At 42.8% G+C, this 23,101-nt stretch overlaps 2 protein-coding genes across 3 annotated transcripts; one reads left to right on the forward strand and one right to left on the reverse strand.

Annotated features, from left to right (window-relative positions):
- The first annotated feature begins 995 nt into the window (after positions 1-995).
- On the forward strand, positions 996-13,895 carry plekhn1 (pleckstrin homology domain containing N1). 2 transcript variants are annotated; one of them, XM_086277703.1, is made up of 17 exons: positions 996-1,038; positions 1,201-1,389; positions 3,043-3,130; positions 3,300-3,461; positions 4,234-4,314; positions 4,984-5,074; positions 6,820-6,953; positions 7,452-7,601; positions 8,718-8,798; positions 8,908-8,983; positions 9,236-9,381; positions 9,680-9,832; positions 10,490-10,732; positions 11,153-11,308; positions 11,670-11,915; positions 12,132-12,192; positions 13,042-13,895. In XM_086277703.1, exons 2-17 carry the CDS (start codon positions 1,316-1,318, stop codon positions 13,224-13,226), a joined length of 2,127 nt encoding a protein of 708 aa, XP_086133829.1. In that variant the 5' UTR covers positions 996-1,038; positions 1,201-1,315; the 3' UTR covers positions 13,227-13,895. The 2 variants fall into 2 exon arrangements, with proteins under 2 accessions (XP_086133829.1, XP_086133828.1); XM_086277702.1 differs by having other exon boundaries at positions 997-1,038; positions 3,040-3,130.
- Positions 13,896-14,879: 984 nt separating this feature from the next.
- On the reverse strand, positions 14,880-22,730 carry perm1a (PPARGC1 and ESRR induced regulator, muscle 1a). The gene is made up of 4 exons (XM_086278643.1): positions 22,377-22,730; positions 18,391-22,061; positions 15,942-16,058; positions 14,880-15,780 (listed from the first exon to the last, which is right to left on the reverse strand). The coding sequence occupies exons 2-4, from the start codon at positions 22,037-22,039 to the stop codon at positions 15,650-15,652; spliced, it is 3,897 nt and encodes a 1,298-aa protein (XP_086134769.1). The 5' UTR covers positions 22,040-22,061; positions 22,377-22,730; the 3' UTR covers positions 14,880-15,649.
- Positions 22,731-23,101: the final 371 nt, after the last annotated feature.

Genomic DNA, 23,101 nt, shown 5'->3' on the forward strand with positions numbered 1-23,101 from the left:
GATTACTATACCTTTCTAATGTTGTTGTCCCTGCCTCTCTTTCTCTCTCTCTGGCTCTGTTCCTGTGCTACTGAGTGTAACTACCGCCCCTCCCCCCTCTGCCCAGCGTAAAGCACAAGGCTCGCGTGCAGAGTGAAACGGAAAAAAAGTGCGAGAGAGAGGCTGAGAGAAAGAAAAAAAAAAAAAACCCACGTGACGGCTCGCGATAAGGAGCCGGCTCGCGTCGTTCACGTCAAAGAGCCGGCTCTAAGAGCCATTTCGTTCGCGAACGACCCATCACTACAACTGACAGACCGCAGCGTGCGCTTAAAATTTATGACACTAGTGCAGCAGCTCAGCACAGACAATGATCTAATCAATGAGCAAACAGAGCGTGATCATGAGTTTTGGGCTTTGTTGTCTGACCGATAAGACCGCGTGTTCTATGAAGGAAGTTGGAAACCTGGGAATTGACACCTTTAACCAGATATGGGTGTTAAGACCTAACTTCTTAGAGTGACTCTCACTTTTAGGTAGTGGATATTTAATTTGGGAACATCCTCCTAAAATGCAAACAAGATGTGTTTGCATACACCTCTTGGCTTATGAAAATTTCAGTGGTTGAATTCACAAGCATCCTGTTCCCTCTGTTGCAAACATGGATAAGAAAATATCACATTTCATATATCCTTGCTCTGAAAACAATGTGACGCCAGACATTTCCCCTCTTTGGGGTTAACAGATGTTTTGACCCTTTTTAAGCCCTGTGCTGTGTTTTTTTTATCCAGTCTACTAACCAAAAGCTCACAGATACTTACCTTGCAGTAATAAATAGAATACTTAAGTGTGGAGGCATTTTCATGTCTGGACATGCCAGCAGAAGTTCCCATCTTCCCGTGTGATTGACACACACCATCCAGCGTGTTTAGTGGCCAGTTATTGCAGCGGTGAGCCAACAATGAGCTCCATTTGGCTCCAGGAAGGTGTGAAATGGCACACTTCTCCTTGAACCCCCTCCTGTTGGCTTTGTTGTCGGGATTGATTTAGCAGACAGGGCAGGTCAGGGGAGTGTGTGTCCTTATTCACCGAGCGCGCACACACACACACGCACACACACACACACACACACACACACACAACCTGTTGTGACACAGCCCCAAACTCCACCCCCTTTTACTCACACACAGTAGTGACTCTTCACCCTCCCTACTTCTGCCTCAGTACAAGTCTGACTTCAGCAGTGAGCGCACCACACGTCTGGATTAGACTCATCCATCACACAGGGAGTTTACAGCGTATCTACACAGAGGCGCAGAGCCCGACACAGGAAAGCAGCATGGGGAGCAGTATGTCATGTGTCCCCCAGCACAACTTCAGATTCTCCAGCAAGAGTTTCATACGCAGAAACAGGTAAGAACTATTCAATCTCTCCGGGTGTTCATACTGTACTTGTGTCGGTGTGTAAACAGAGTCATGCCCTTGACAGCAGATTGTTATTTTAGACACTGGCTTTCACCCGGAAGGTATTCTTGGTATTTCTTGAGGGTTTGAGAAGTGGGGTTACACAGAGGTTGTGCATTTTGTGGGGCCAGGTTCAGGATCATAATACAGAATAGTCCCGGAGTCGTGCCTGAGCAGCCTGTCCGTCTGGCCAACGGTGTCAATGATCCAGTTACCATTTGCCTCCTCTTTGCATCTCTGTGAAGATGATCTGCCAGCTGTCGATTACTCTGTTTTCCCTCCAAAAGATGAACACACACACAAAAACCAATCCAGACTTGAGTATTAACGTGATTAATTTTGAGCTGTTATTCTTAAATGATAAGGTTTAGTCTGCTAAGTTAGTACATGACTACGTGACTATGGAGATGGCTGGCTTACACTTGGTTTTCTACCTGGTTTTCTTTTAATCCCCCAGGATTATATGCCTGGGCATGTTACCCTTGATTCAGCCTTGCTAGACCATCACATCTGGTTCTAATTCACCACTGCTTCTATTCTTCATCTTCTGACTAACGATTCAGGATGTAGTTTGGTTAAACATCTCATGTAGCTTTAAAGTTTTTTTAAAATAAAAAGATGAGCATTGCGACCCTAAAAAGACCGTTGGTTTTAAAAGCTCAGCGGCTCAAACTTGGACAGTGATACACCTTCCAGGCAGGATCACTGGATCAGGATGAACAATACAGTCAGTGTTCCATTTTTCTGTTACCGTACAACCTCTTTGTGTTGGAGAATCAGGCCAGGCTCAGGTATTCCCTGAAGAAAAGGGGAGTGAATGGTGCTGAATGCCACAGCAGTGACTTGGAGAATGTTGGGTGTGCAAATCCACTACCTGTCTATTATCTACAACACATTCCTCTGCCACCTTGCAGATGCAGATTACATCACAATGTAGGACCATTATATTTATTCACTGCGCATAAATGCATTTTAGAAAGTTTTATTTTTTTATTGTTCAATAGGCACTAATAAATAATTAATTCTGCACATGGACGTCCTGGACGGACAACCCTTGATTCCCAGCATAAAAACAAAAGCCTGCGTTGTTAAACTGAGGACACTGGCACACATATGTACAGATAAGCAGATAAACTACAAGCGGAAGCTGTAAAAGCAGTCTCTAAAGCCTTATCTTTGCAGTGTGGGAGCTTCCTCGTGAAGATGTGACACAAATGGTAATAGATGAGGGTCATGCAAAACAAAGAGAGACATTGAATGCTGATTTTTCCCTGTGGATATCCTCGCTATCACAAACACAAGACTCAGTTGTTCTTATCATTTAAAGGGCTGGCACTGACAGAGTGGGAGCCAGGCATGTGGATGCTGATTGATTTAGGAGACAGACAACGTGATTTAAACTAAAGTGTGACTTTGGAAGGAAAAGCTTTGCTATAACAAACATTAGATTTAGGTTATTTCACTAACTGTACAGGAGACTATATTGGAATCCTTATAGGCGTGAAGTTGATTGGGAAATAAACCAAACAGCTAAACATGGATTAGGCGGTAAACACTGGAGAGTGAGTATTAACACATAGTTTTCCTTTCTCATGACAGCAGTCGCTTGTTTCGCAAGTATAATCCCCAGGAGGGACAGGAGAAGTCCAACAGCATCATAAATATCCTCTGCACTGTCACCCCGAGGAAGGTACGTACCTCCATCAGCTCTGAAAACATAACGTCATTCATCTACATGCCAAACAGAACTGCTCGGCTGTGGTTTTCAAGCCCTGTGCCAATCTTTCTGACTTTAAATTCAGGTCTGACTGCTTTACTGCTGACATGCCCGAACTAATATTGTGACTTGTTGGTTGCAGGAAATGTCCCCTAAAGATCTGCAGACGATAGAAAATATCAAATGGGATCCTCCGTTTGCTTACGACCCGATCAGCGGCTGGAAGAAGAGCAGCATCAATGTGAAGAATTATGGACGGATGATTCACAGCTCCAAAGTTCGTTTCCGCTTCCTCCACTGTCAGGTGAGCGCAGCAAAGCACCTTTTTTTTTTAAAATGACCATGTGTCGCAATGTCAGGAACACAGCTGTAAAAGAAAACAAAGATTATACTGCAACTACCTCGTTGCGGTTAAAGTCATGTCCAACAATGGCCAAGCCTATGGTGACACATCATGCCAGTCATCCCTGTGCGAACCCAGTGAGTGTCAGAAGCCGAAAAAACAAAAAAACAAAACAGGTGGAGATTAACAGGATGTGGCTGCAGCCACCAAACACAATGAAACTCGCTGCCGGCTTTGACGCACTGGTTGGCTGCGAAAGATCCAATACGTTTTCCAAAAAGAGAACCGCAGCCTGTGTTTGGACATGCTTGCATAGGCTGTGGTTGTGCAACAGCTTCATGAGAAAACCTCAGGGTACAGAGAGAGTGTGTCTGATCCCAGGCACAGATAGAGGACTTGCTGGTGGGAACTGCAATTTGTCAAAGTTGTGACACAACAGCTCTGTCAATAAGCGTAAAAAAAATTAATTGAAGGAATGACGTCACGGTGGGAAAAGAACATACTGTGCAGTAAAGAGCAAAATAATACTGTAACAAGACGGTGGGCACTCAGTGAATCAGAGGTACAAAATAAACAGTAATAACGTGCGCCTCCGCACGGGCCTTTATGCATACACAGCTTCATTTACCTGCAACCGGAGATTGCAGTTTTAATGCAGAACAGTAATCCTCACAGGTGGGATAGATTTTACTACACGGCACATTTGGCTCATCTTCTCTTACTGTCTCTTCAGGATATACACGACTGCTACCTGGATCTGTTCCAGACACACCTTCATTTTGTTTCCAACAACACAACCGGACTGACATACCAGGTGAGTTTTCAAAATTCAAGCAACATTATCAACAATCCCTTCCTTTAAATCCTCACGATTTCAGGTTAGATGTAAAAAAAAAAAGATTGTCATTTCATCATACGCTCTGACATAGATCCCCCTGTCAACCAGCACTTTGTTGGTAAACAGAAGGTATGATTACGTGTCTTCACCTGCCTCATAAAACGTGAGCAGCCATTAATCATCAGTAGCTACCGCCAATTAAACCCCTTCTCTAAAAGAGACAGCTAAGCACCTGTGTGCAGTATTAGTCAGGCTTATAGAGGACGGAAAATGGAAGTCAGACATGAATACATCATTGGCTTCCAAGACTGACCTCACTGTCATGGTGAATAATTTTTGGTTAAGAACTAGAGCTGAACAGATGGCTCAAACAGATCATATAGCAGCTCTGATGATGATGCAGTGAACGGTTTGTAGTTTATGAATGTTTGTGTGCAAGTGAAGAGAATAGAATAGCTCTTTATTGTCATTGTGCATGCACAACGAAATTGTGGGTCAATATCAATAGTACACAGCAGGAATAAACACAAAACGAAAGAAATATATGCTATAAAAATAAGAGAAAGGCACACATTAGAGAACAAGTTGCAAAGTGAAATGAGTGAAAAGCGCCATGACTGAAGTTGTTTTACTGTTTATGTGCAGGGGACTCTTCCGTTGAAAGAGCTCACTATCTGCAGCCTGCAGCAGAACTGCAATCACAGCCAACCCCAGGAATTCGCCTTTCAAATAAACGGTATGTTTGACTTCAGTAGAAAGGACACAAGTGGTTGCTGGCATTGTGCCGTGGTATCCAATAATGCTGTTTTGTTTCTTTGGCTTTGTGGAATTTAGGTAATTGATCACTTAGACTGAAAATGTATAATGTAGAGTTGTGGATAGCTCTTTTTGATGATGAGACAGACTGACACAATTTTTATTTATTGTTTTAATCTTCTGTTGTGTGGTCAGCTGTGTCGAACCGCCTCATCAGTTATAGATCAAAGTAAAAATTCTCCTCTCTTTAGAAAAGAAAACCCCCCACTATTTCCAGACTGCAGCATTTCCACTGTTATCACATTCTGGGGATTCAAAGGTCCCGCAATCCCTCTCACCTCTTCACCTCCTCTCAAAACCGAGATGAACCAGAGCTGAGCCCCCTCCGCCTTCGGTCAGGGAGGGCCAAACTGGCCTTAAATACCCTGCTTGTTAGACAACAGGTGCACTTCAGCCGGCCCAGCTGTTGAGCAGAAAAGCCCAGCTACCGCTCTTAACCTTGTCACCGCCTATAATCTATGGTGCCACTTTCCAAAAACTGCTCAGGTTAAGGCTTGCTGAAATGCCACTTAGCTTTTGAACTTTGAATGGGCAAGAAAAAAAAAGTATCCGAAAGTTTCTTAAATTAAAATCACAAAAAGCTGTTGTGGCTACGTAGCTTTTGTAATAGCACAGGAAATAAAAACGAGAGAAGTGGACTGGACTTTTATATCTGCTGCCAGAATATTGACATTCTCCGGTGTTGCTCTTTCACGCTTTTGGTTTTGCAATTTCCCAGATCAAGCCTGTTATTCAACACTGTTGTTTTTTATTGGTTGGTTTTAAACTTCGTTAACCTTCCCCAGGGCACAGCTGCCCGGAAACATTTGGAGGAAGCGTGAGGAAGTTCTGAGTCAAAAAGGGAGAGCTGATGTACATCGGTTCTCTGAGGGAGGCCGATGTCTTCCTCTCACTGAGTCGAAAATGCGCTGTCGATGACTTAGAGGGGTGACTGTGCAAAAGCAACACAAGAGGATGTGTAAAAATTCCTGGAAGCTTTTACACATGTAGCTGTGAACACAAGATGTTTATTGTGGCACATTTTCAACAACAGTCAATGACCTGACTGACTGAAAGCCGGGAGAGACGTTTTCGTAATGTTTGCGTTGCTTGAACTTAAAAAAAAAAGAGGAAAGATTTGAGGGAGTGAAAAAGATAACTTTAAGTTTTAGGGAGTGCTGTGGTCACGGTCTAAAATTAAGACCTGCAGTGAAAAGAAAGTCAACACAAGACTCCAGACGAGCTGCTTATTAAGGGAGCAGTCAACAGGTTCACGGTTCCAGACGATTACAGTAAAAAGCCAGTGGACGGGAATGAAATAGACTACCTATCTGTGCTGGTTATCTGTGGTATGTGTGGGACTGATAGGTAGAGGGAGATTCCAGATCTATTCATCCCAGGTCCTGTTCATTCCTTCTGGATAAGCACTGTGTGGGAAGGAAAATCTCCTACAATCCTTAAATACCAAACACAGCAGGTCAGAGGGGTTTTTCCAACATAGGTCTTACATGTGGTTGACTGTCCTGAACATGTGTTCACATTTATGGCCCTTATTGCATAACGCCTCACAACATCAAAGCAGGCAGACTGTGGACATGAATAATCTGCCACTGTGAGATAAAAAAAAAGGGCTTAGAAAGAGGAAGCGGTTTACATTTTTGACCTGTGACCTTTTACATCCTGCAGGCGTCAGCTTGAATCCCATCATCGTCTACTTCGCCAACCAAGAAGAAATGGACATGTGGTTTGGGCTGCTCAGAGAAAACATTGAAGCTAATGGAGGAAATGCAACGTCACCAGAAAACTACACTAGAGTGAGAGTAAGTTCATCAGCCTCGCCTGTGGTTTTTTGGCCTCTGTATGTGTGTGTGTGTTCTTAAGTCACACATTGAATTAGCCAGAAAATACTTTGGCTTCAGTCCTGGCTCATAAAACAGGATGGGTGCGTGCGTGTAGATGTAGGTGAGTCAAGTGGGTCACTCACTGCTGGCTCTCCCTGAGGCTTCGATACTAGGGAGTGGCCTTGACCGCATCATGGCCTACATCAAACTAACCCTCACATCTGTGCAGGGGTAAAGTGCTGACTCTACACCCACAGGTGGGGAATTAGTTGATAAAACACGTGAATGTGGATGTATCACGAAAAAAAAGAGAAAAGAAACAGAGTCATGAGTTCTTTAAAACGGTGTTGGCGTACAAGCCGGGGAAGGAAGGCAGACGAACACGATTATGTTTCAGGAAAAGCCGAGCTTTTCTTATATTTACTCAGGTGATGATCCGACTCACCTAACTCATCTCTTGTTTACTCACTCGTGTAGCTCAACAAGGACAACTCTCTCGAGGGAAGAGAGGAGCTGAGAAATTCCATCAACAGAGAGCCAATCCACGAGTGGGAAGGCTCACAGCGAGACAGCCTGGGCACCATCACCTATGTCACTAAGGTGCGACTGCAGCACCTGCCCTGCCTGGTACGTCACCTCTGCTTCTTATCAAGACTGAATCACTGCTATGGGTCACTTGCCTAATACTGTACAGACGGTAACAAATGATACATTCATGTTTTCAAACTCTGAGAATTTTTCCCATGATTATAGTCAGGATAACATCAGCCCTTAATCTAGGTGACTCACATAGTTTTCACATTGCGCAACACAAACACAAACATCAGCTCAACAAAATGTAAGGAGTGAATGAAAAGGGTGGAGTCTATATGTGTATATAATGTCCTTCAGCTCCTTTTTGTTTCCTGTCATGGTGCACCAGCAGTGCGAGACACCTGCAACCTGGTTGCTCCTGAAAAACATACAAGAAGACAAAAAAAAAGTACCGCAAACAGGGCTTCGTTTAGCAGCCAATAAAAAAAAAACAGTAGTCATGACACAACTTGCGTGGATCTCTGCAGTTTATTTTCTGTGGGAAAAAATCGGCAGTCCCATTGAAGTGCTTGAGATTTAGGGCCTGGGTGTGTGAGAGGCATTTGCTGGGCTCACGCAGTGACTCGACTCACCTCACAGCTGGAATGTCAGCTGTCTATCCAGACACGCCCTCCGAGAGAGAGAGAGAGTGAGAGAGAGAGTGGAAACATAAACCGTCCCTCTGCCGCACCTTTAAATCCCCCCACTAACTGGTTCTGAGTGGAGATCCTACTGAGATTTAAAGTGTACCTCTCACAGCGCCGTATTAAAAGATAATGTCGCTGGTTTTGTTAACGTTCGCACAGGTCTTATGGTTGTGTTTGCACCGGAGGTTATTCGTATCTTATCACTGCTTGAGTTATCAGGGCTTGCCTTCTTACCTTCAGAAGTAAGGTAAAAGACCCAATGGAGAACAATACAGAGAAAACCCAACAATCAAGTGCAGGAATAAAATGTAAATATTAAAACACCAGGAATAAACAGTACACAGGGGAAATATATACAAACAGGAGGCATACATACAAATCAAGTGAAAGGCACACATGGTAAAATATGTAAACAAGATATACAAAATTGGGAAACTATGCAAAAATGTTGCTTCTGGTTGAAAAATAATATAAATTCTCAGCAAAAGAAAACCACACGCTTCATAAATCTCTCTGTCCTCAGGAGCAGAATGACAGGCTGCTGGTGATGTACCCATCGACCCTGATCATCCTATCAGAGGAGAACGACGGGCTCTTCTATAAGGTGAGGTTGACCCCTTTCTGATGTTCAAATGAGTCACAGGCTAAATGCATCCGACATATTAAGAGTGTGCACGAGAAAGTTGTGTTAACCTGTTGCTATACAATTGCAGGGAAAACTTCCGCTCAACATGATTACAGTGACCACGCCCTGTCAAGACGTCAAGCCCAACACCTTCATGATTGAAGGTAAACACTGTGAATCAATGCACTGCTCTTTAGTCATATCCATGTTAAAGAGATTTTAATGAGCCTGCATTCTTATGCATGTTTTTGTGCTAAGTGCCCTTTTCCATGAATCTGCTAGCGTCACAGAGTGTAACCCCCCCCCAATATGAATGAGCTGGTTTTATCCCTGCTGAATGACAATCTTGCTATAGCACATTCCAGTGAGCAAGTGGACCGAATGACAGGCTTTGTCCTCCCCTCCTCTCTTCCCAGGCAAGATGATCAACCCCATAGTGGTGTCCTGTCTGGACAGGACCGAGTTCTGCGACTGGATCCAGCAGTTCAAAGCTGCTGACGTGCCTGTTCTCAGCCCCCCGCCTCCCGTCTATGACATCATCTACACCCCGACGAAGACAGAGGTGAGGCCTGCTTTCCTTGCTTTCAGGGGACAAACATAATTAAACTGACCACAGCTGCTATTAAGAGAGCTATCTCTTGTGAAAATATGGGTGGAGTGAATTAAAGTATGAGTCTGGCCTTGCCTCTTTTGTAAACTAACACTCAGCATGATTATATACTTGACTTCCTCTATTTTTGCTACTGTGTTACCAATTTAACAATTTACTGTAGGTCTAGACATGACCAAAGTCTGAAAGATTTATTCACAGTCGCTTGCTTTACATATTTAATGCGTGCTTTGTGCCCTTTAATCTCCAGGCCCCTCAGTTTGACAGGTGGAGTGGACACAGCCAAGGAAGAATGGAGTCTGTTAAGTCTAGCCAGCCCCCAAGTGGACGAGGATCCCGAAACCTTCAGTTCCCAATTCTTGACGAGAACCCTCTCACCCCTGGGTACTCCGAGCCTCGTTGTGTAAGTCGGCTGTGTGCTACTTCTCAATCATGAGTGTTCAAGTGATCTAATAGACTTAATCGCACGCACCAATATTTGCACAGATATAAATATGGTCAGAGTTGTGAAAAAAAAAAAAGCCTGTGTTTGTTTTGTTGGAGCTGAGCAACCAGATGCTTTCTTTCACAAAGTTAATTATTAAGCAAGGTGTAGAGACCAAAGTGCTCCTGTTACAAAGGCTCCGGTGCTGATCCTCAGGCCTTCAGCAAAGAAAAGGAAAGACAGAACAAAGTCATTTTCACTCAAATGATGCCTATCTGCGAAAACTATAGATTTGGAGTCATAAGAGACCTTTAGCTTCTGCTTCAGCAGTTTCCTAATCATTCTGCATTATCAGGACATTTGACCAAACTCCTCCAGGAAAGGGGGGGCGGGTCCTGTAAGCTGCCTGCCTATCCAATTAGCTAAAGTAGAGCGTGCTGCATGCCCAGATGCTAGTGTTCAGCTTCAGATCTAAGGCACAAATTAAACAGAGACATTTTTCTCTCACACTTACATGACACTGTTTGCTAAAAACACGAGCAAACAGAAGCTAAAGAGACAGTCTGTGCTGGCACATGTGATCTAAAGCTCCAGTTCTTGGCTGACTTTTGTCCTTTGGGTGTGTTGTCCTTACAGTACAGTTCCAGCCGTCCTTCTTCGACTGAGACTGCCCAGCTAGGTAGCAGAAGCAATAGCATATCTTCCCACACGAGGCCCGAGCGTGACCTACGACCTTTGTCGGTGCGCTACTCATCCCCTCAGCACAGCTCCTACCTCCAGCCTGCAGAGAGCTCCAAGCTGTCTCAGCTCTACAGCATACCCTACTCTGCCCAGCACCGGGCCAGCCCGCAGCGGTTGGAGAAAGCTCCACTTGTCAAGGTAATTCAGTCTGGCGTCTAACTCGATAACCGAATATTCCCTTTGAGACCGCTGACGTATTTTACGTGTCATGTGTGCAGTAACCTAAATAGACACCAGGCAATAGACTGAGACATGCATATGGTGTTAACAAATGGAGTAACACTGCCACTTAGGCTGGTTGAAAGATCAATTTAATCAAAGATGCAAGGAATGAGATCTCTCTTAGAGTTTATAAACAGAGCTTAAGCCAGTCTGGTGCACTCTACTGCTCCACTGGTGCAGATCTGGAATAAGTCACAAAGACACAATCACACTGTAACACTTACAACTAATTGTGGATTAGTTGATTTTTCTACTTCCTGTGTCTATTGTTACAAATGCAAGGAAATTTCTCCTTACTGTAAAGCTAACTCCTGCCTCTGTTTAAATCCTCTCCAGTCTAACAGCTGGAGCACTCCTCAGACATCCCTGAAGTACTCCCTTGACATCTCCCAGCGCCACTCGGATATGTGTGCCCCACGACAACCCTTATCGCCTCTCTACGATGAGCCCTGCACCCCCGAAATCTACTCCTTGGAAGAGGCCAGGCCAGTGGTAAGTGGGCCAATGATACTGGATCCACAGGTTCAATTTACACCTGCACAGCCTGTCTGATATCAAGCAGTGCAAACACCCATAAACACATGAGTATTTGGTCATATGATAACTCTTTTTTTAGAGCATGTCAAATCTTCTATAGAAGTTTAAACGTTTTAAATTGTGATTTAGCCAACCAGTCATTTAATTATTTTAGTTTGGCCTAATTTACTAGTGCAGTAAAATATTCAGTTTTACTGCACTATTCCTCTTTATGAAGTCATCATTTATTTTATTGGATACATTTACTGTCCACTGTAACTGAGGAATGTTGCAACTTTTGTGCTAAAAATGCACATCTTATTTCTTTGTTTCTTAGCCGCGGCTCTGGCAACAGCTGAATCAACAGCAGTACCACCACCAGGAACCCCAGATGCTGCCCTCCTCCTTCCAGCTCCACGACCCTCCTATGGGTGGACGCGGCAGGAGAAGCCTGGTCCTGACCAACTCCCAGGGCCACGCTCTGGACCTGGAGATGGACACACCTGAGAACCAAGCGCAGCAGAGAGCAGAGGCTGTGTCGAGGCTAAAGCTGCTGCCTGTGCCAGGTCAAATGCAAGAGCAGGTGAGAGGCACAGAGATACTCATCTCCCAGGACACTCCGGTTTCTGGAATGCAGTAGTGCAGAGTGAAATGATAAACTGTATGGTAGCACAGCAAGTGTGCTGCAGGTGATATTTAAACAGGTTCAGAAGAAACACACATTTTTAAGAAACCATGAGGATGTTTGTTGTAACTGATCACAGGAAGTAACTGTCTCTGTTTTCACATCTGCTGACAGATACTTCACCCGTCGAGCTCTGCCAGAAAGCCTGCTCAGATGCATTATGGTTACTCACCAGGTAAGAATTAAAGGCATGCAATCAATAGCCAAATAAAACATTCCTTTTATGTTTAGAACGCCTGCGTGTCATTTTTGTGCTCCTAGCCCAGATAGGAAATGTTTTCATTTCATCCTGTGAACAAAGATACAGAGCCCCTTTTTTTCTTTGTGGAGAAACAATGGAGACTCTTTGAAATCTCCAATCTCAAAGTTTGAGCTATAAAAGTCAGCACTGTGAGCCTGTGTGCCTAAAAGGACACACAACATTGGCCACGCTCCAACCACACTGTAAATTCAACACTGTGCGCACTTTGGTGTGATTAAACTCCCGGGTCTGTCAGCAGGTAGACGGAAGGTTAAAGGTTGCAGATTTGAAGGTGTAGGAAATGTGCAAATGTGCCAGTGAATTAGAGCTTAGTGTCGCTCTAAATATGCTGGTGCAGTTGTCCCAACAGGGTGAAGCTCAGTGTAAGAGAACACTGCTCAACAGATTGGATTTATAACCCCACTGTGACTGACAGCACACAACTGCTCACACAGGCTCTGCTATCGTTGATGAAACAAGACTAGGATTTCTCTGGTCAGTCCAGATTATCTGATTATCCAGATAAACTAGTAAACATGATTTTACCAGGTGATTTTATTTGACGGGCTGCACGTTTTTTACTATTGACCATAAATAACAAGAGAAGGTGGTGCAGCAGGGATTATGCAGCTCTACTGGTTTTTACAGTAAGACCATATTTTGGGACAATGCACATAACACCATAATTACTTTGGGACTGTTTCCAAGTTTACTTAAACAGGGTGAGGTTTGCTTTTTGCTGTGTGAAACTACAAGTATGTTAATCGTCTTCAATTCTTATAGGTCGCAATTCATACCTCGAACCCGCAGAACCAGATGACCAGGAAGTAGACTATGACAACATTTGGGAGTTCGACTGTGATACAGGAATGATCCAGCCAACGGCTGGAATTTCAACAGACTGGACAGGATTAGACTTCGGGGCCAGAGGGCTTGGTGCCATGGCAACACCACAGAGATGGTCATAAAACAAAAAGGATGGCCCGGCGCTCGTCTGGACGTGTGCAAACAACAGATCTCTATCAGGGGGATAATAAAAGCCGGCAAGCACAGCAAGCATCGTGCTGGTCCCACTGTGTACAGTAGGAACCAACAAATCCCAGGAACTGCTTTGTTAGACGTCGGGCAGTTGAGCAGAGGAATGACGGGATGAAGCAAAACGTTATGGAGGTGGCAAACAAAGGCTTCAGTTGTCTGTTTAATATGTAGCATTTGTGGAAGGAGACAGTAGAGGATGCTGTATATACTGTGTAGCTTGAATAATATTTTCTAAATCTGCTATATGCTGTAAGTGCACTGTCATTGGTTTTATCTGTAGTAAACCCAGTTTCTTTTTAAAAATATTTATAGGTTTTTCAAACAGGCTGTTCATTTCATATTATACTGTAATGTGTAATGTTATTAAAGCATTCCATCAGGGCTTGTTATAGTAAAGAATATATGTATATTTTTGTAAATCTTGTACACTTATTTTATTGTGCTATACTGTCAAGGCAAATAGATGTGGCTGTAACTGACTAATATTGACTTAATAATAATATCAGAGGTGCACAGTACTGATACCTCTGTGGCTTTTTTTCATTTTTGTTTGAGGTGCTTATTTATATTTGGAAATAAAAGTGTTAAAAGTTTCAGTATATTGTGTCTGTTTTGTCCTCTTCTGCATATAGTAATAGGAACACTTTAAAGGTAATAATTTGTCAAAGTGTCTTGGCTTTAAATAAAATTAATAGTGAGTGGTGAAGGATTGGTTTATATTAGAACGTGAGAAAAATAACAGTGTAAGAATAAAACAAGTCTTTTTATGCAAACCTTATGTTGTAAAACAGGTTTTCTGCAGTCTGCACACACTAGCTCACCAGGTGCCTCTTTCAAAGTCTAGTAAGACACCATTTAGTTTCCATGTAGGCAAATAATAAACAACAGTTTACCTGTGATTAATAGATTGTACAGTGCTTTGGAAAAATCATGTGACCTCTCTAATTTCTTTACATCTTGTAGCAAAATGTGGTGCAATTGACTGAAACATGCAGGCATACACGGAAATACAGTAAATGATTTAAAAACAAGAGTTTCAGGGTTAGAGTTGTACAATTATAACCAGTTTTAAAAGTCAGTATTTTGTATGAAAATCCACCTTAGTTGGTGCAAAAATACTATTTTATATCTGTCTTTTCTTTAGTATTTTTCCTGGATTTAATTAATAAAATGATTGTAAGCTATGAGAAACTAGATTTCTGCTAGTAACAAAGTGCCTGAAGATACAATTTAAAGCTATTTGCTAAGTTGTCTGTCACGCGCAGACACAACAGTGATTCATTACTGTTAGGCAGCTTTTTCATGCTCAAATGATTCATAAGTCAGTGTTAACTGGCTCAACAAACAACAACAACAAAAAGATTCCTTTGAAAAATCAAGAGAACTTTGAAACACTTGGAGTTTATGGTCCAGTGTTGCCCCCTGCTGGACAAAACGTCTTGACAGAGTGCTCTTTGAATACCAACAATACTGACCAAACTTTTAAACTCTTTAAATTTAAACAGTATATTAAAATATATTGTGATATAAGCTTAGTCTTATATTTCTGTACTGATTTATCGGCAGTATTTTGTTTATTCTAGGGAAGAAAGACATTGTAAATCACACAGCTGCGTCCAGTTACATGAGTTTATGTCGCCATCTAGTGTTTAGAAAGGTTTGCGTGCACGTCTGCTTTTTCAATAACACACACAGCACACAACCTACACTGTTTACTTTAGTTCAACTGAAAGGCATCACTGCCATTATCATCAACATCCACAGCTCAGTGCAACATATGACAACAGTATACAGATCTCTGTCATTAACATAAAATACCATTCACATAATATATAATATACATATAACTGATACTGGCACAGAATGCTGTCCCCCTTAAATAAATTATGCTTCTGAATGGGAGCGGCTACAGTGGCAAATCTGTAAAATACAATAACTGTGAGTAAGAATATTTTAAAAGTTTGGTTGATTTAAATAGAAGCATCTGCTACCAAAAGTCATGTAATGGAAACAAGTTTGTGTAAATTTCTCCTGAATCTCTACAGTCTCTCACACTAATCCACTTATCACTCATCACCTCCAAGCTTGCTTCACACATACTTATGCATCTGATTTTTCTAAAGCCTTCTTTCAGTCAGATGAGCTTGCCTCATCTTGCCTTTGGTCGTTTCATTTTTTTTTCTGAACACTTTCGGATGTTAAAGTTTCACTCAAGTTAAATAACTGCTCTTAAAATAAACACTTTCTCTGGAAAGCTCAGTGAGACGTAAGATCAGTAATCACAGTGCAAACGTGTTTCAACAATCCGCCGCGGACTTTCTGGAAAAGATGGATCACTTCAGCCTCGACATATTTAGAGGCCGAGAGGTGAAGGAGCAGGCAGCGCCCTGCGGTGCAGTTTCGTTTCACAGCCGGCCGCCTCCGCTTTGACGTACTTACGCAGGTATCGAATGGCTGACAGGGCACTTACATTAGCCAGCAGAACTGTGTGGAAAATGCAAGTGAAAAAGTGAGTAATCCTGTTGCTAAAATCCAAGTTTCAGTGTGTCAGGACTTGAAGCGCAGTCACTTAATAAGAACCATTTTGTAATTTCAGGAAAAGGAAATTTTCTGTGGTATTAAACACCCTGATGCTGCACACGTACCAGCCTTCCAAGCATCTCCGACTTGTGGATTTGCAGTCTTCAGCACCCACGAGGCAAACGCAATGCAAACCAGACACATGTCTGACTGTTTGAGCGGCAGGAATGGGGCATCCAACCCTTCAAAGACAGAAATGTTTTGAGTGGGTAAGCTGTTCGTGCAAATGCAACACACAAGAATGGAACAACCATGTACAAAGAAATCCATTTGTGTTTGGCAGCTGTAAATAAAATCCCACCAAGTTTGGCCTTCCTCTGCTCTCACACAGTGCCCCAGTAAACCTCGAAACACCTGCAGACAGTTCACTTCTAGGAGTATATAAGTATATATATATCTAGTGAGTATTTGTGACCTTAAAGATAACCCTCATGGGTAAGCAAAAGAGCTCAGATATCATATAGCATATTAATTAAATGCATTGGAGGAGGAGAGGGATTTACACATAAAGACTCATGAATAAATATGAGGTAATTTCATTTCCTTCACAGCCAAACACAATTACAGCCGGCTTAGAGCTCAGATATGACGCTCATTGAGTGAAGTCAACTTATCACGCACTACCATTCCCCTTAGCTTCACTCCTGCGTGCCTGCAGTCCAGTACGGATCGTGTGACAGCTGAGGAAAGAGAATCTGTCCCAGTCAGGACTGTAACAGCTGACCGAGCAGTGGACATGTCCAACGTTACAGTCGTCCACATGTGAGGAAAACAAAAAAGAGCTTAACTAAACCTGATTTAATGAAAAATAGTCTATTAGTTTTGGTTTTTTGTCTGGAGGCCTCACAGAGATGCAATCTGTTGGACAGGTTCATACAGTTAGAGCAGTCTTCATCTTGCTCTTCGAAACATCTTTTTTAAGTTTAAGTGTGTCACTCTAAGATACTGTAATACAGAATTTTTTTCACTTTTCCATTGAGGCTGGAGTGGAAAACAATATCAAGTCCAGCATACTGTAGGTGAAGTGTTCAGAAGACAACTGGACTCTATTCACCTCCTCTGGGCTGTGTTTGCTGCCTCGTTCAGGAGATTTTGGCTGATCACAGGCAGTGTTGGTCAAGTTACTTGAAAAAAGTAATCAGTAACTAATTACTGATTACTTCCCCCAAAAAGTAATCCCGTTACTTTAATGATTACTTATTTTCAAAGGTAATTAATTACTTAGTTACTTAGTTACTTTTAAAAAACACGATTTACAACCTGAATAGGTGATAAAGCAACAGATCTTTCAGCCCAATTCTACTTTTTCTGCATAATCCATCATACAAAATGTAATTAAATGGAAAAGTCTCTTTTTTAAACTTGTTTTATTAGTTTTAATCTTTTAATTTTTTAACTTTAAAATTTAATTATATGCAACATTCTCTGACTGGAAGAAATTTGTTTAATATTTAAACACATTCCAGCACATAATATATATATATATATTTTGTGTTTACACTCACTCTTTCAAGTAGATGCAAGTAAAACACAGCAGAAAATAAATAAAATCAAAGACTAGCGGTCCTTTTGCTCTATTTTCACCTGTAAAGCAGGACTGCGGGTAGGCGGAGGTTTACCCTGGTGTAGGTGTGCCACAGCGGTCAGTGGAAGAATCCGCGAGTTTCTCTGTGAGTTTCCCATTACGTCATAGCGCACTCGGTGCTTGCTTGGAAGTTTATGGGTTTTTTTTCGCTGTAAAAAGAAGTTTTCTTCCTACCCGCAGCAGATGCTAATGTTTTTGTCACTTTTTATGGAATCAAACTCAAAGTAAGGTCAGTACTTCCACGCTTTAAATGCTGCACGCTCATACTCTCTCCCGCACTCGATATATTATCCATTGTTGATCTGCACACAGCTGTTGTCATGAACGTCACACTTGCTTACATCACTGTCATGAGACGTTCTCCCAAAAACATCACGGTTTTAGTAACGCAGTAACGCAGCGTTCCTACGGGAAAGTAACGGTAATCTATTTACTGTTTTTGCAATAGTAATCCCTTACTTTACTCGCTACTTGAAAAAAGTAATCGGATTACAGTAACACGTTACAAGTAACGCGTTACTGCCCATCTCTGATCACAGGTCATTTTAAGATTTGAAAGCAACTGAGTGCTGCTTTGTGCAACGATGACAAATTTAGACCCCTATCTGATACGTGGACATGCTTGTAAAATCAGATGGTTAAGCTGGGAGAATATAAAGAATGAATGAGGGGAAAATGCATTTTCTGTCTTTTTTCCCTTTCAACTTCTTACAAAAAATAAAGGCAAATTGAATCATTTACTTGGAATTTCAGTGAAGATGCTACTGAGATCTCATCTCTTTACTTTTTTAAATCAAACCAATCCAAACTGTTATGTCTGAAATCCAGGATACATACTGAAGATTCGACCACTGCACATTGCAATGAATCTCATAACCTAACGCATTTCCACGGTTACTGTGTGCATCGTTGTGTTAAAGTGGACTTACTTGGATTTGAAACGGCCGTCTGCAGGTCTTCGTATCTGAAAGGCTGCTGTGCTAGTTGGCTGACTACCCTGTCCTCAAAGTGGTAGAGCAGTGGATCAGGAAACATCACGTCTTCATTTCCCAGTGCATTCAGAGAAGAAACTGTCCTTGCATGAGAACCGCCCCTTTGTCTCGCAGGTACGAGAGACAGAGAGTGCGACGCCTGGTTTTGGACTGTAGATGCTGAAAAATTTATGTTCCTGAAGGAGAATGTTGTTTTCCAGAAGAAGTTTTGTCTGAGGTTGTTCTCTGCAAAGAAATCATCATACATGTCTTTAGAAATATGAGATGAGCTCGCCTTGCGGCTGAACCTGGTAAATACCCTGACAGGACCGGTGTTATCCTCTTCATCGGATTCCGACTCGTCAGATGAGGATGATGAGGCAAAGAAATAATCATAAGCTTCCGGGAACTGGAATTTTCTGTTAGCTGAGCGAGAGCTGGAAAAGATAGGAACTGGCTTGTCTTTGGTCTCATCTTCAGTTGCGATGAGCGGATAGAAGAAGTTTTCTGTGTCGAACTCAGAGAAAAAATGATCATACGTTTCAGGGACTGAATTCCCGTCATCGTAGAAGGTGGTTAAGTTATCTGCAGCTGGTTGGCTGGGAGCAGTTTGTTTCCCTCCAAAGAAGTACTGAAATATATCTATGAGAGAGATGCTGTAACTGTCTGTCAGAGAGGAAGGCAGAGGATCTGTGCCTTTGTCTTGCTTAGGCAAGACATACTCTGCTTTCTGAGATTCTCCTTCATCTACTGTTTGTAAAGTTTCACATTTCTGCGTGTAGCTAAATGACTCAGACTCGAGTGCACGTAAGTTGTGCACGCTGATATTTTTGGAAATCTTTCGGAGGGACTTTTCAGCCTTTTCTGAGAGGAAAGGTCGAGAAGTGTCGCTCACAGATGTCAGCATCACATTTTCAGGGTAAATATCAGCACTTCGGCTCACGTGGGCTGATTCACTCTCCCATAAAACACTTCGTGAAGAGGAAAAATTGGCCGCGCTATTAGGATTAAAACATGATTCTACAGCATCGGGGAAACCAGAGGCGTCCTCGGTCGTTTGCTCGGGTGTGGACTCGTCTATTTGAGTGAAAAAGCCTGAATCTGCCATCTCCTCGTTTTCCTGTAACGGTGGGAGGGAGCTGGGTGGAGCAGCTTTGCTGATCATTCTCAAACCCAGAATGTCGTTTATTGTCAGCTTCTCCATCTCACTCCAAAAGGAAGACATAGCAAACACTGGATTCAGCACCCGTTCAGGTTTACATTCAGCTTCGGGTACCAAGATGGCATCTTCCGCTTTTCCCAACAACTCGCACACTGAGTCTGGGCTCTTGAGTCCAGATTTCTCGTCCCCCTTTTTTCCTCCATGACCTCCAGACTCTTGCTCGCTGACAGATGAACAGAAACTTGCTGGCATGTCTCTGATATTTCCATTTGACCGTGACTCTGTGTTCAGAGTACCGCAGGATGATACATTTGTGATATCTGAAAGACTTGTTAGTACATCTTCAGACACGGGTGATTTGGTTTCTGCTCGACTCTTGCTTGTTATCTGTGATGCCGCTAGTGTTTCTGTGCTTTTCTCTGAAATATCTAATTTGGGTGAGGTGTGAACCTCAAGAGGACACTCTGTATTCACACCTATACAGGGTGAACTTTTAGACAGAAAGCTTTCATCGGGCGAGGGATTAAAACTATCAGATGTAAATTGAGCGCTGATAACTTTGCAGGCAGAAGTTTTTAATTGCAGAGGTTTTGTGAGCAAGCCTTTTAAAGTCGAGGCTGTAGGTGGAGAATAGTCGGTGTTTGCCATTGTGCCGCTATATTGGTCTGTGTTGTGAAACTCCTTTTCCAGCTGTTGTTGGGGCTCAGCCTCACTGGGACACAGTGTGGGCTCGTCCCCGCCAGAATTTCCAGCCTCCACAGCCAGGACTGACTTAGCGGCGGGTTGTCTGTCATTTTGGCCGACTTCCACAGAAGTAGCATTTGACTCTGAGCTCGATAAAAGACTATGAGTTACTGCTTTGACCTCTACAGCAGATGTGAGATTCTGTTCATTTTCAGGTGAAGTGACGGAGTGACGCCCCTCGACTTTTATGTCCCCGCTCTGACTTTCTCTGCCCATGTCTGGTTTACCATATTCACCTACTGTCATTAAAACTGGCAGTTTAGGATACATTTTCAGTCCAGCTGATTTTTCTTCCTGCGACTCGCTGCAAACCTCTGAGTTTGTTGCCACAGTAGCACTGCTGTTTGGTGCAGACGTTGCACTGTCATCAGTTTGACTCAGTGTGGTCGCTGAGCTATTGTTTGCTGAATTATTGTCGGATGTATCTGTACTCCTCCTCTGCCTGCCCACACTCTCTGACAAATATTGGTGCTGACTATCACATGGAGGATTAGAAGATATAATCACCGGGAAACTGCTGCTGGTCATTGAATATGGTGTTAGAAGAGATGTGAGATTTTTCTGTGGTTCGTTTAAATAAAACGACTTGATATCCTCAGAAAAGCAGAGACCTGTTCCTGCTTTTGACGGGCACTGCTCCTCCTCCGAGTCGCTCGGCTTGACTAAAACCTGCCTCTCGTATCCGTGCCCACCTTCGCCTTGCTCCACACTGAGCCGTCTCTTCTTTCTCCTCTTCCTCTTCATGGAAGCAGACGGAGATTCTTGGATCACTGCTTTGTTTGAACATGCTGTGTCTGACTGTGAAACAATAGGAGTTTGGTCTTCCTGCCATTTAATATTTGCCATGTCCAAATCACTGGCTAAATCAGTGGCACACTTTTTACAGAGGTGTTTCAACAATTCTTCCTCTTTAAAGTCATGTAGAAGTGCGCATGTCTGCACCTTGTTTGGTGTGGCCACTGAGCAGACGGCCGTGCACAGTGAGTCACGATTCCACTGCTGTACGTCGCTGACTCTGGGTTCTGTGCAGGCTTCCTCTCTGATGAATAACTCAGTTTCAGTTGATTTGTTAGTGTTGAGTACTGAGTTACTGGCTGCATGTTGCAAGGAAATGCTGGGGTCAGAGTGCACTTTTCTCAGTGTGTTTGTCTTTCTGATGGTGTCGACAGGCCTCTTGCTCTCTTTGCCAACTGCTGTTTCACCCCTGGCAGGCAGAAAGTTAAACTTTTGGATGTTTTTTGGCAGTGCATCTCTACTGGCCTGCTGCCCTTCGCTGCACCGCTCCGTCTCTTGTATTGCCTCACTGTTTTTTCCAAAGTTCACTCGGCTTGGCTCAGGCTCTGTCAGACTTTTCAGCCTTTCAAAAAACATATTGACGGACTGCAGGTGGATATCCTCCTCGCTGCCCGAGAGGACGCTCTCCATCCCTCCTATGCCGTGTTTGCTGAGGTAGTGTTCCACAGGAGAGCCCTCACAGTGCGGCGCCCCATCGATAGGGCGGTCAGTCTCAGAAAAGCCTGCGGTTAGATCGACTCTCTGAGCCCTCATGGCAAGAACAGACCCCGTGTCATCAATGTCACTCATCCCCGAATCTTCGAGACCTGCTAGCGATGGAGGAAGCAGATTACACTCCTCGCACTCTGCAAAGAAGCGCTCCCAGTCACGGTCACAGATTTCCACACTGTATTCAAACTCTTCCATTTTGCTTCAACTTCAACAAAACCTGCAAAATCAATTTAAAGAGCTGTCAAGTAAAACCCTTGTTATCAGGTAATATTAACATTTACAGATCTTGTCAGGATGACTAGCAAACTCTAATCTCAAATCAACTCATTAATAAAGCTGCTCATAAAAATACAAGGATATGAATTTTAAGTGCGCGTCATTTTCAATCCACAATTTAAATTGCAATGCAAATCATAAAACTAAAATGCCACAACTTACAACTTACTTATATTAAAATTACAGCATATAGAATTCAAATGTTTATGTGTTTTAGCTGTTTTGTTGTACTTTTACATCCAAACATGGTTCCTACCTGTCCTGATTCAAGCTGTCCTGCTCTACAGGAGATGAAGGTCAAGGAAGTCTCTGCAGCACCATGCTGTACGTCCTCTGGTAGGTGTTCTTGCATGTGAGCATGCGACAAGGCAAGCCCCATGATCTGATAAATATAGAGCGGTGCTTCTGATCACGTAATACACGCAGTGTTCTCACAGCCGCCATCTCTAACAGAGGTATAACATTTCTGAACTTTAAATAGATTCTCCCCTGGCAAACTGCTAATCTGTTTTTAGAGTAGCTTTAATGTTACTGTTGTTTAATTAGCAGAAAAACTCTTGGCATATTTAATTAAAGTTACGTATGTTTTATTATTAATCCTGACTTTTGGTCAAATAAGTGTGCTTAAACCTCAGCAAGTAGCCGGAGTGGCTGGGAGCAGCTATAAAAGAGGTCCCTCAGCAGATATGGGTGTCATGTGAGGTGTGTGTCAGTCAGCTGATACCTCACTGTTGTGACATCATGGGGTGACAGCCAATATGAAACTTTCCCATGCAATGTTTCCAGCTAAGGCGAGCCAGAAAGACAGACGGAAGAAAGTGGCACAAATGACTTAGACGTCATTTGTGACTCTTCTGAGGCTGAAAATCAGAAATACAAAGAAAAAAATAAGATTGCTTTATCTGAGGAAATAAAAAAATATATAAAGATGTTTAAGAAAATAAATAAAGGTGCTTTATTGGCAGTTTCTAAAAACAATGC

The sequence above is a fragment of the Aulonocara sp. 'chitande type north' Nkhata Bay genome, linkage group LG20 (assembly GCF_057382095.1).
Source record: "Aulonocara sp. 'chitande type north' Nkhata Bay isolate Kocher_YH1m ecotype deep benthic linkage group LG20, A_spYH_male_GT1.1, whole genome shotgun sequence".
NCBI lineage: Eukaryota > Metazoa > Chordata > Actinopteri > Cichliformes > Cichlidae > Aulonocara > Aulonocara sp. 'chitande type north' Nkhata Bay.

Bases quoted from the DNA above. Each gene is read 5' to 3' on its own strand.
- plekhn1 (XM_086277702.1), top strand. From the start codon at position 1,316: ATGGGGAGCAGTATGTCATGTGTCCCCCAGCACAACTTCAGATTCTCC. The intron at 4,315-4,983 runs GTGAGTTTTCAA...GTTTATGTGCAG, and splicing joins CAACCGGACTGACATACCAG to GGGACTCTTCCGTTGAAAGA. The intron at 11,916-12,131 runs GTGAGAGGCACA...ATCTGCTGACAG, and splicing joins CAGGTCAAATGCAAGAGCAG to ATACTTCACCCGTCGAGCTC.
- perm1a (XM_086278643.1), bottom strand. From the start codon at position 22,039: ATGGAAGAGTTTGAATACAGTGTGGAAATCTGTGACCGTGACTGGGAG. The intron at 16,059-18,390 runs GTAAGTCCACTT...CTGTCTTTGAAG, and splicing joins GACGGCCGTTTCAAATCCAA to GGTTGGATGCCCCATTCCTG. The intron at 15,781-15,941 runs GTACGTGTGCAG...TTTTCCACACAG, and splicing joins CGGAGATGCTTGGAAGGCTG to TTCTGCTGGCTAATGTAAGT.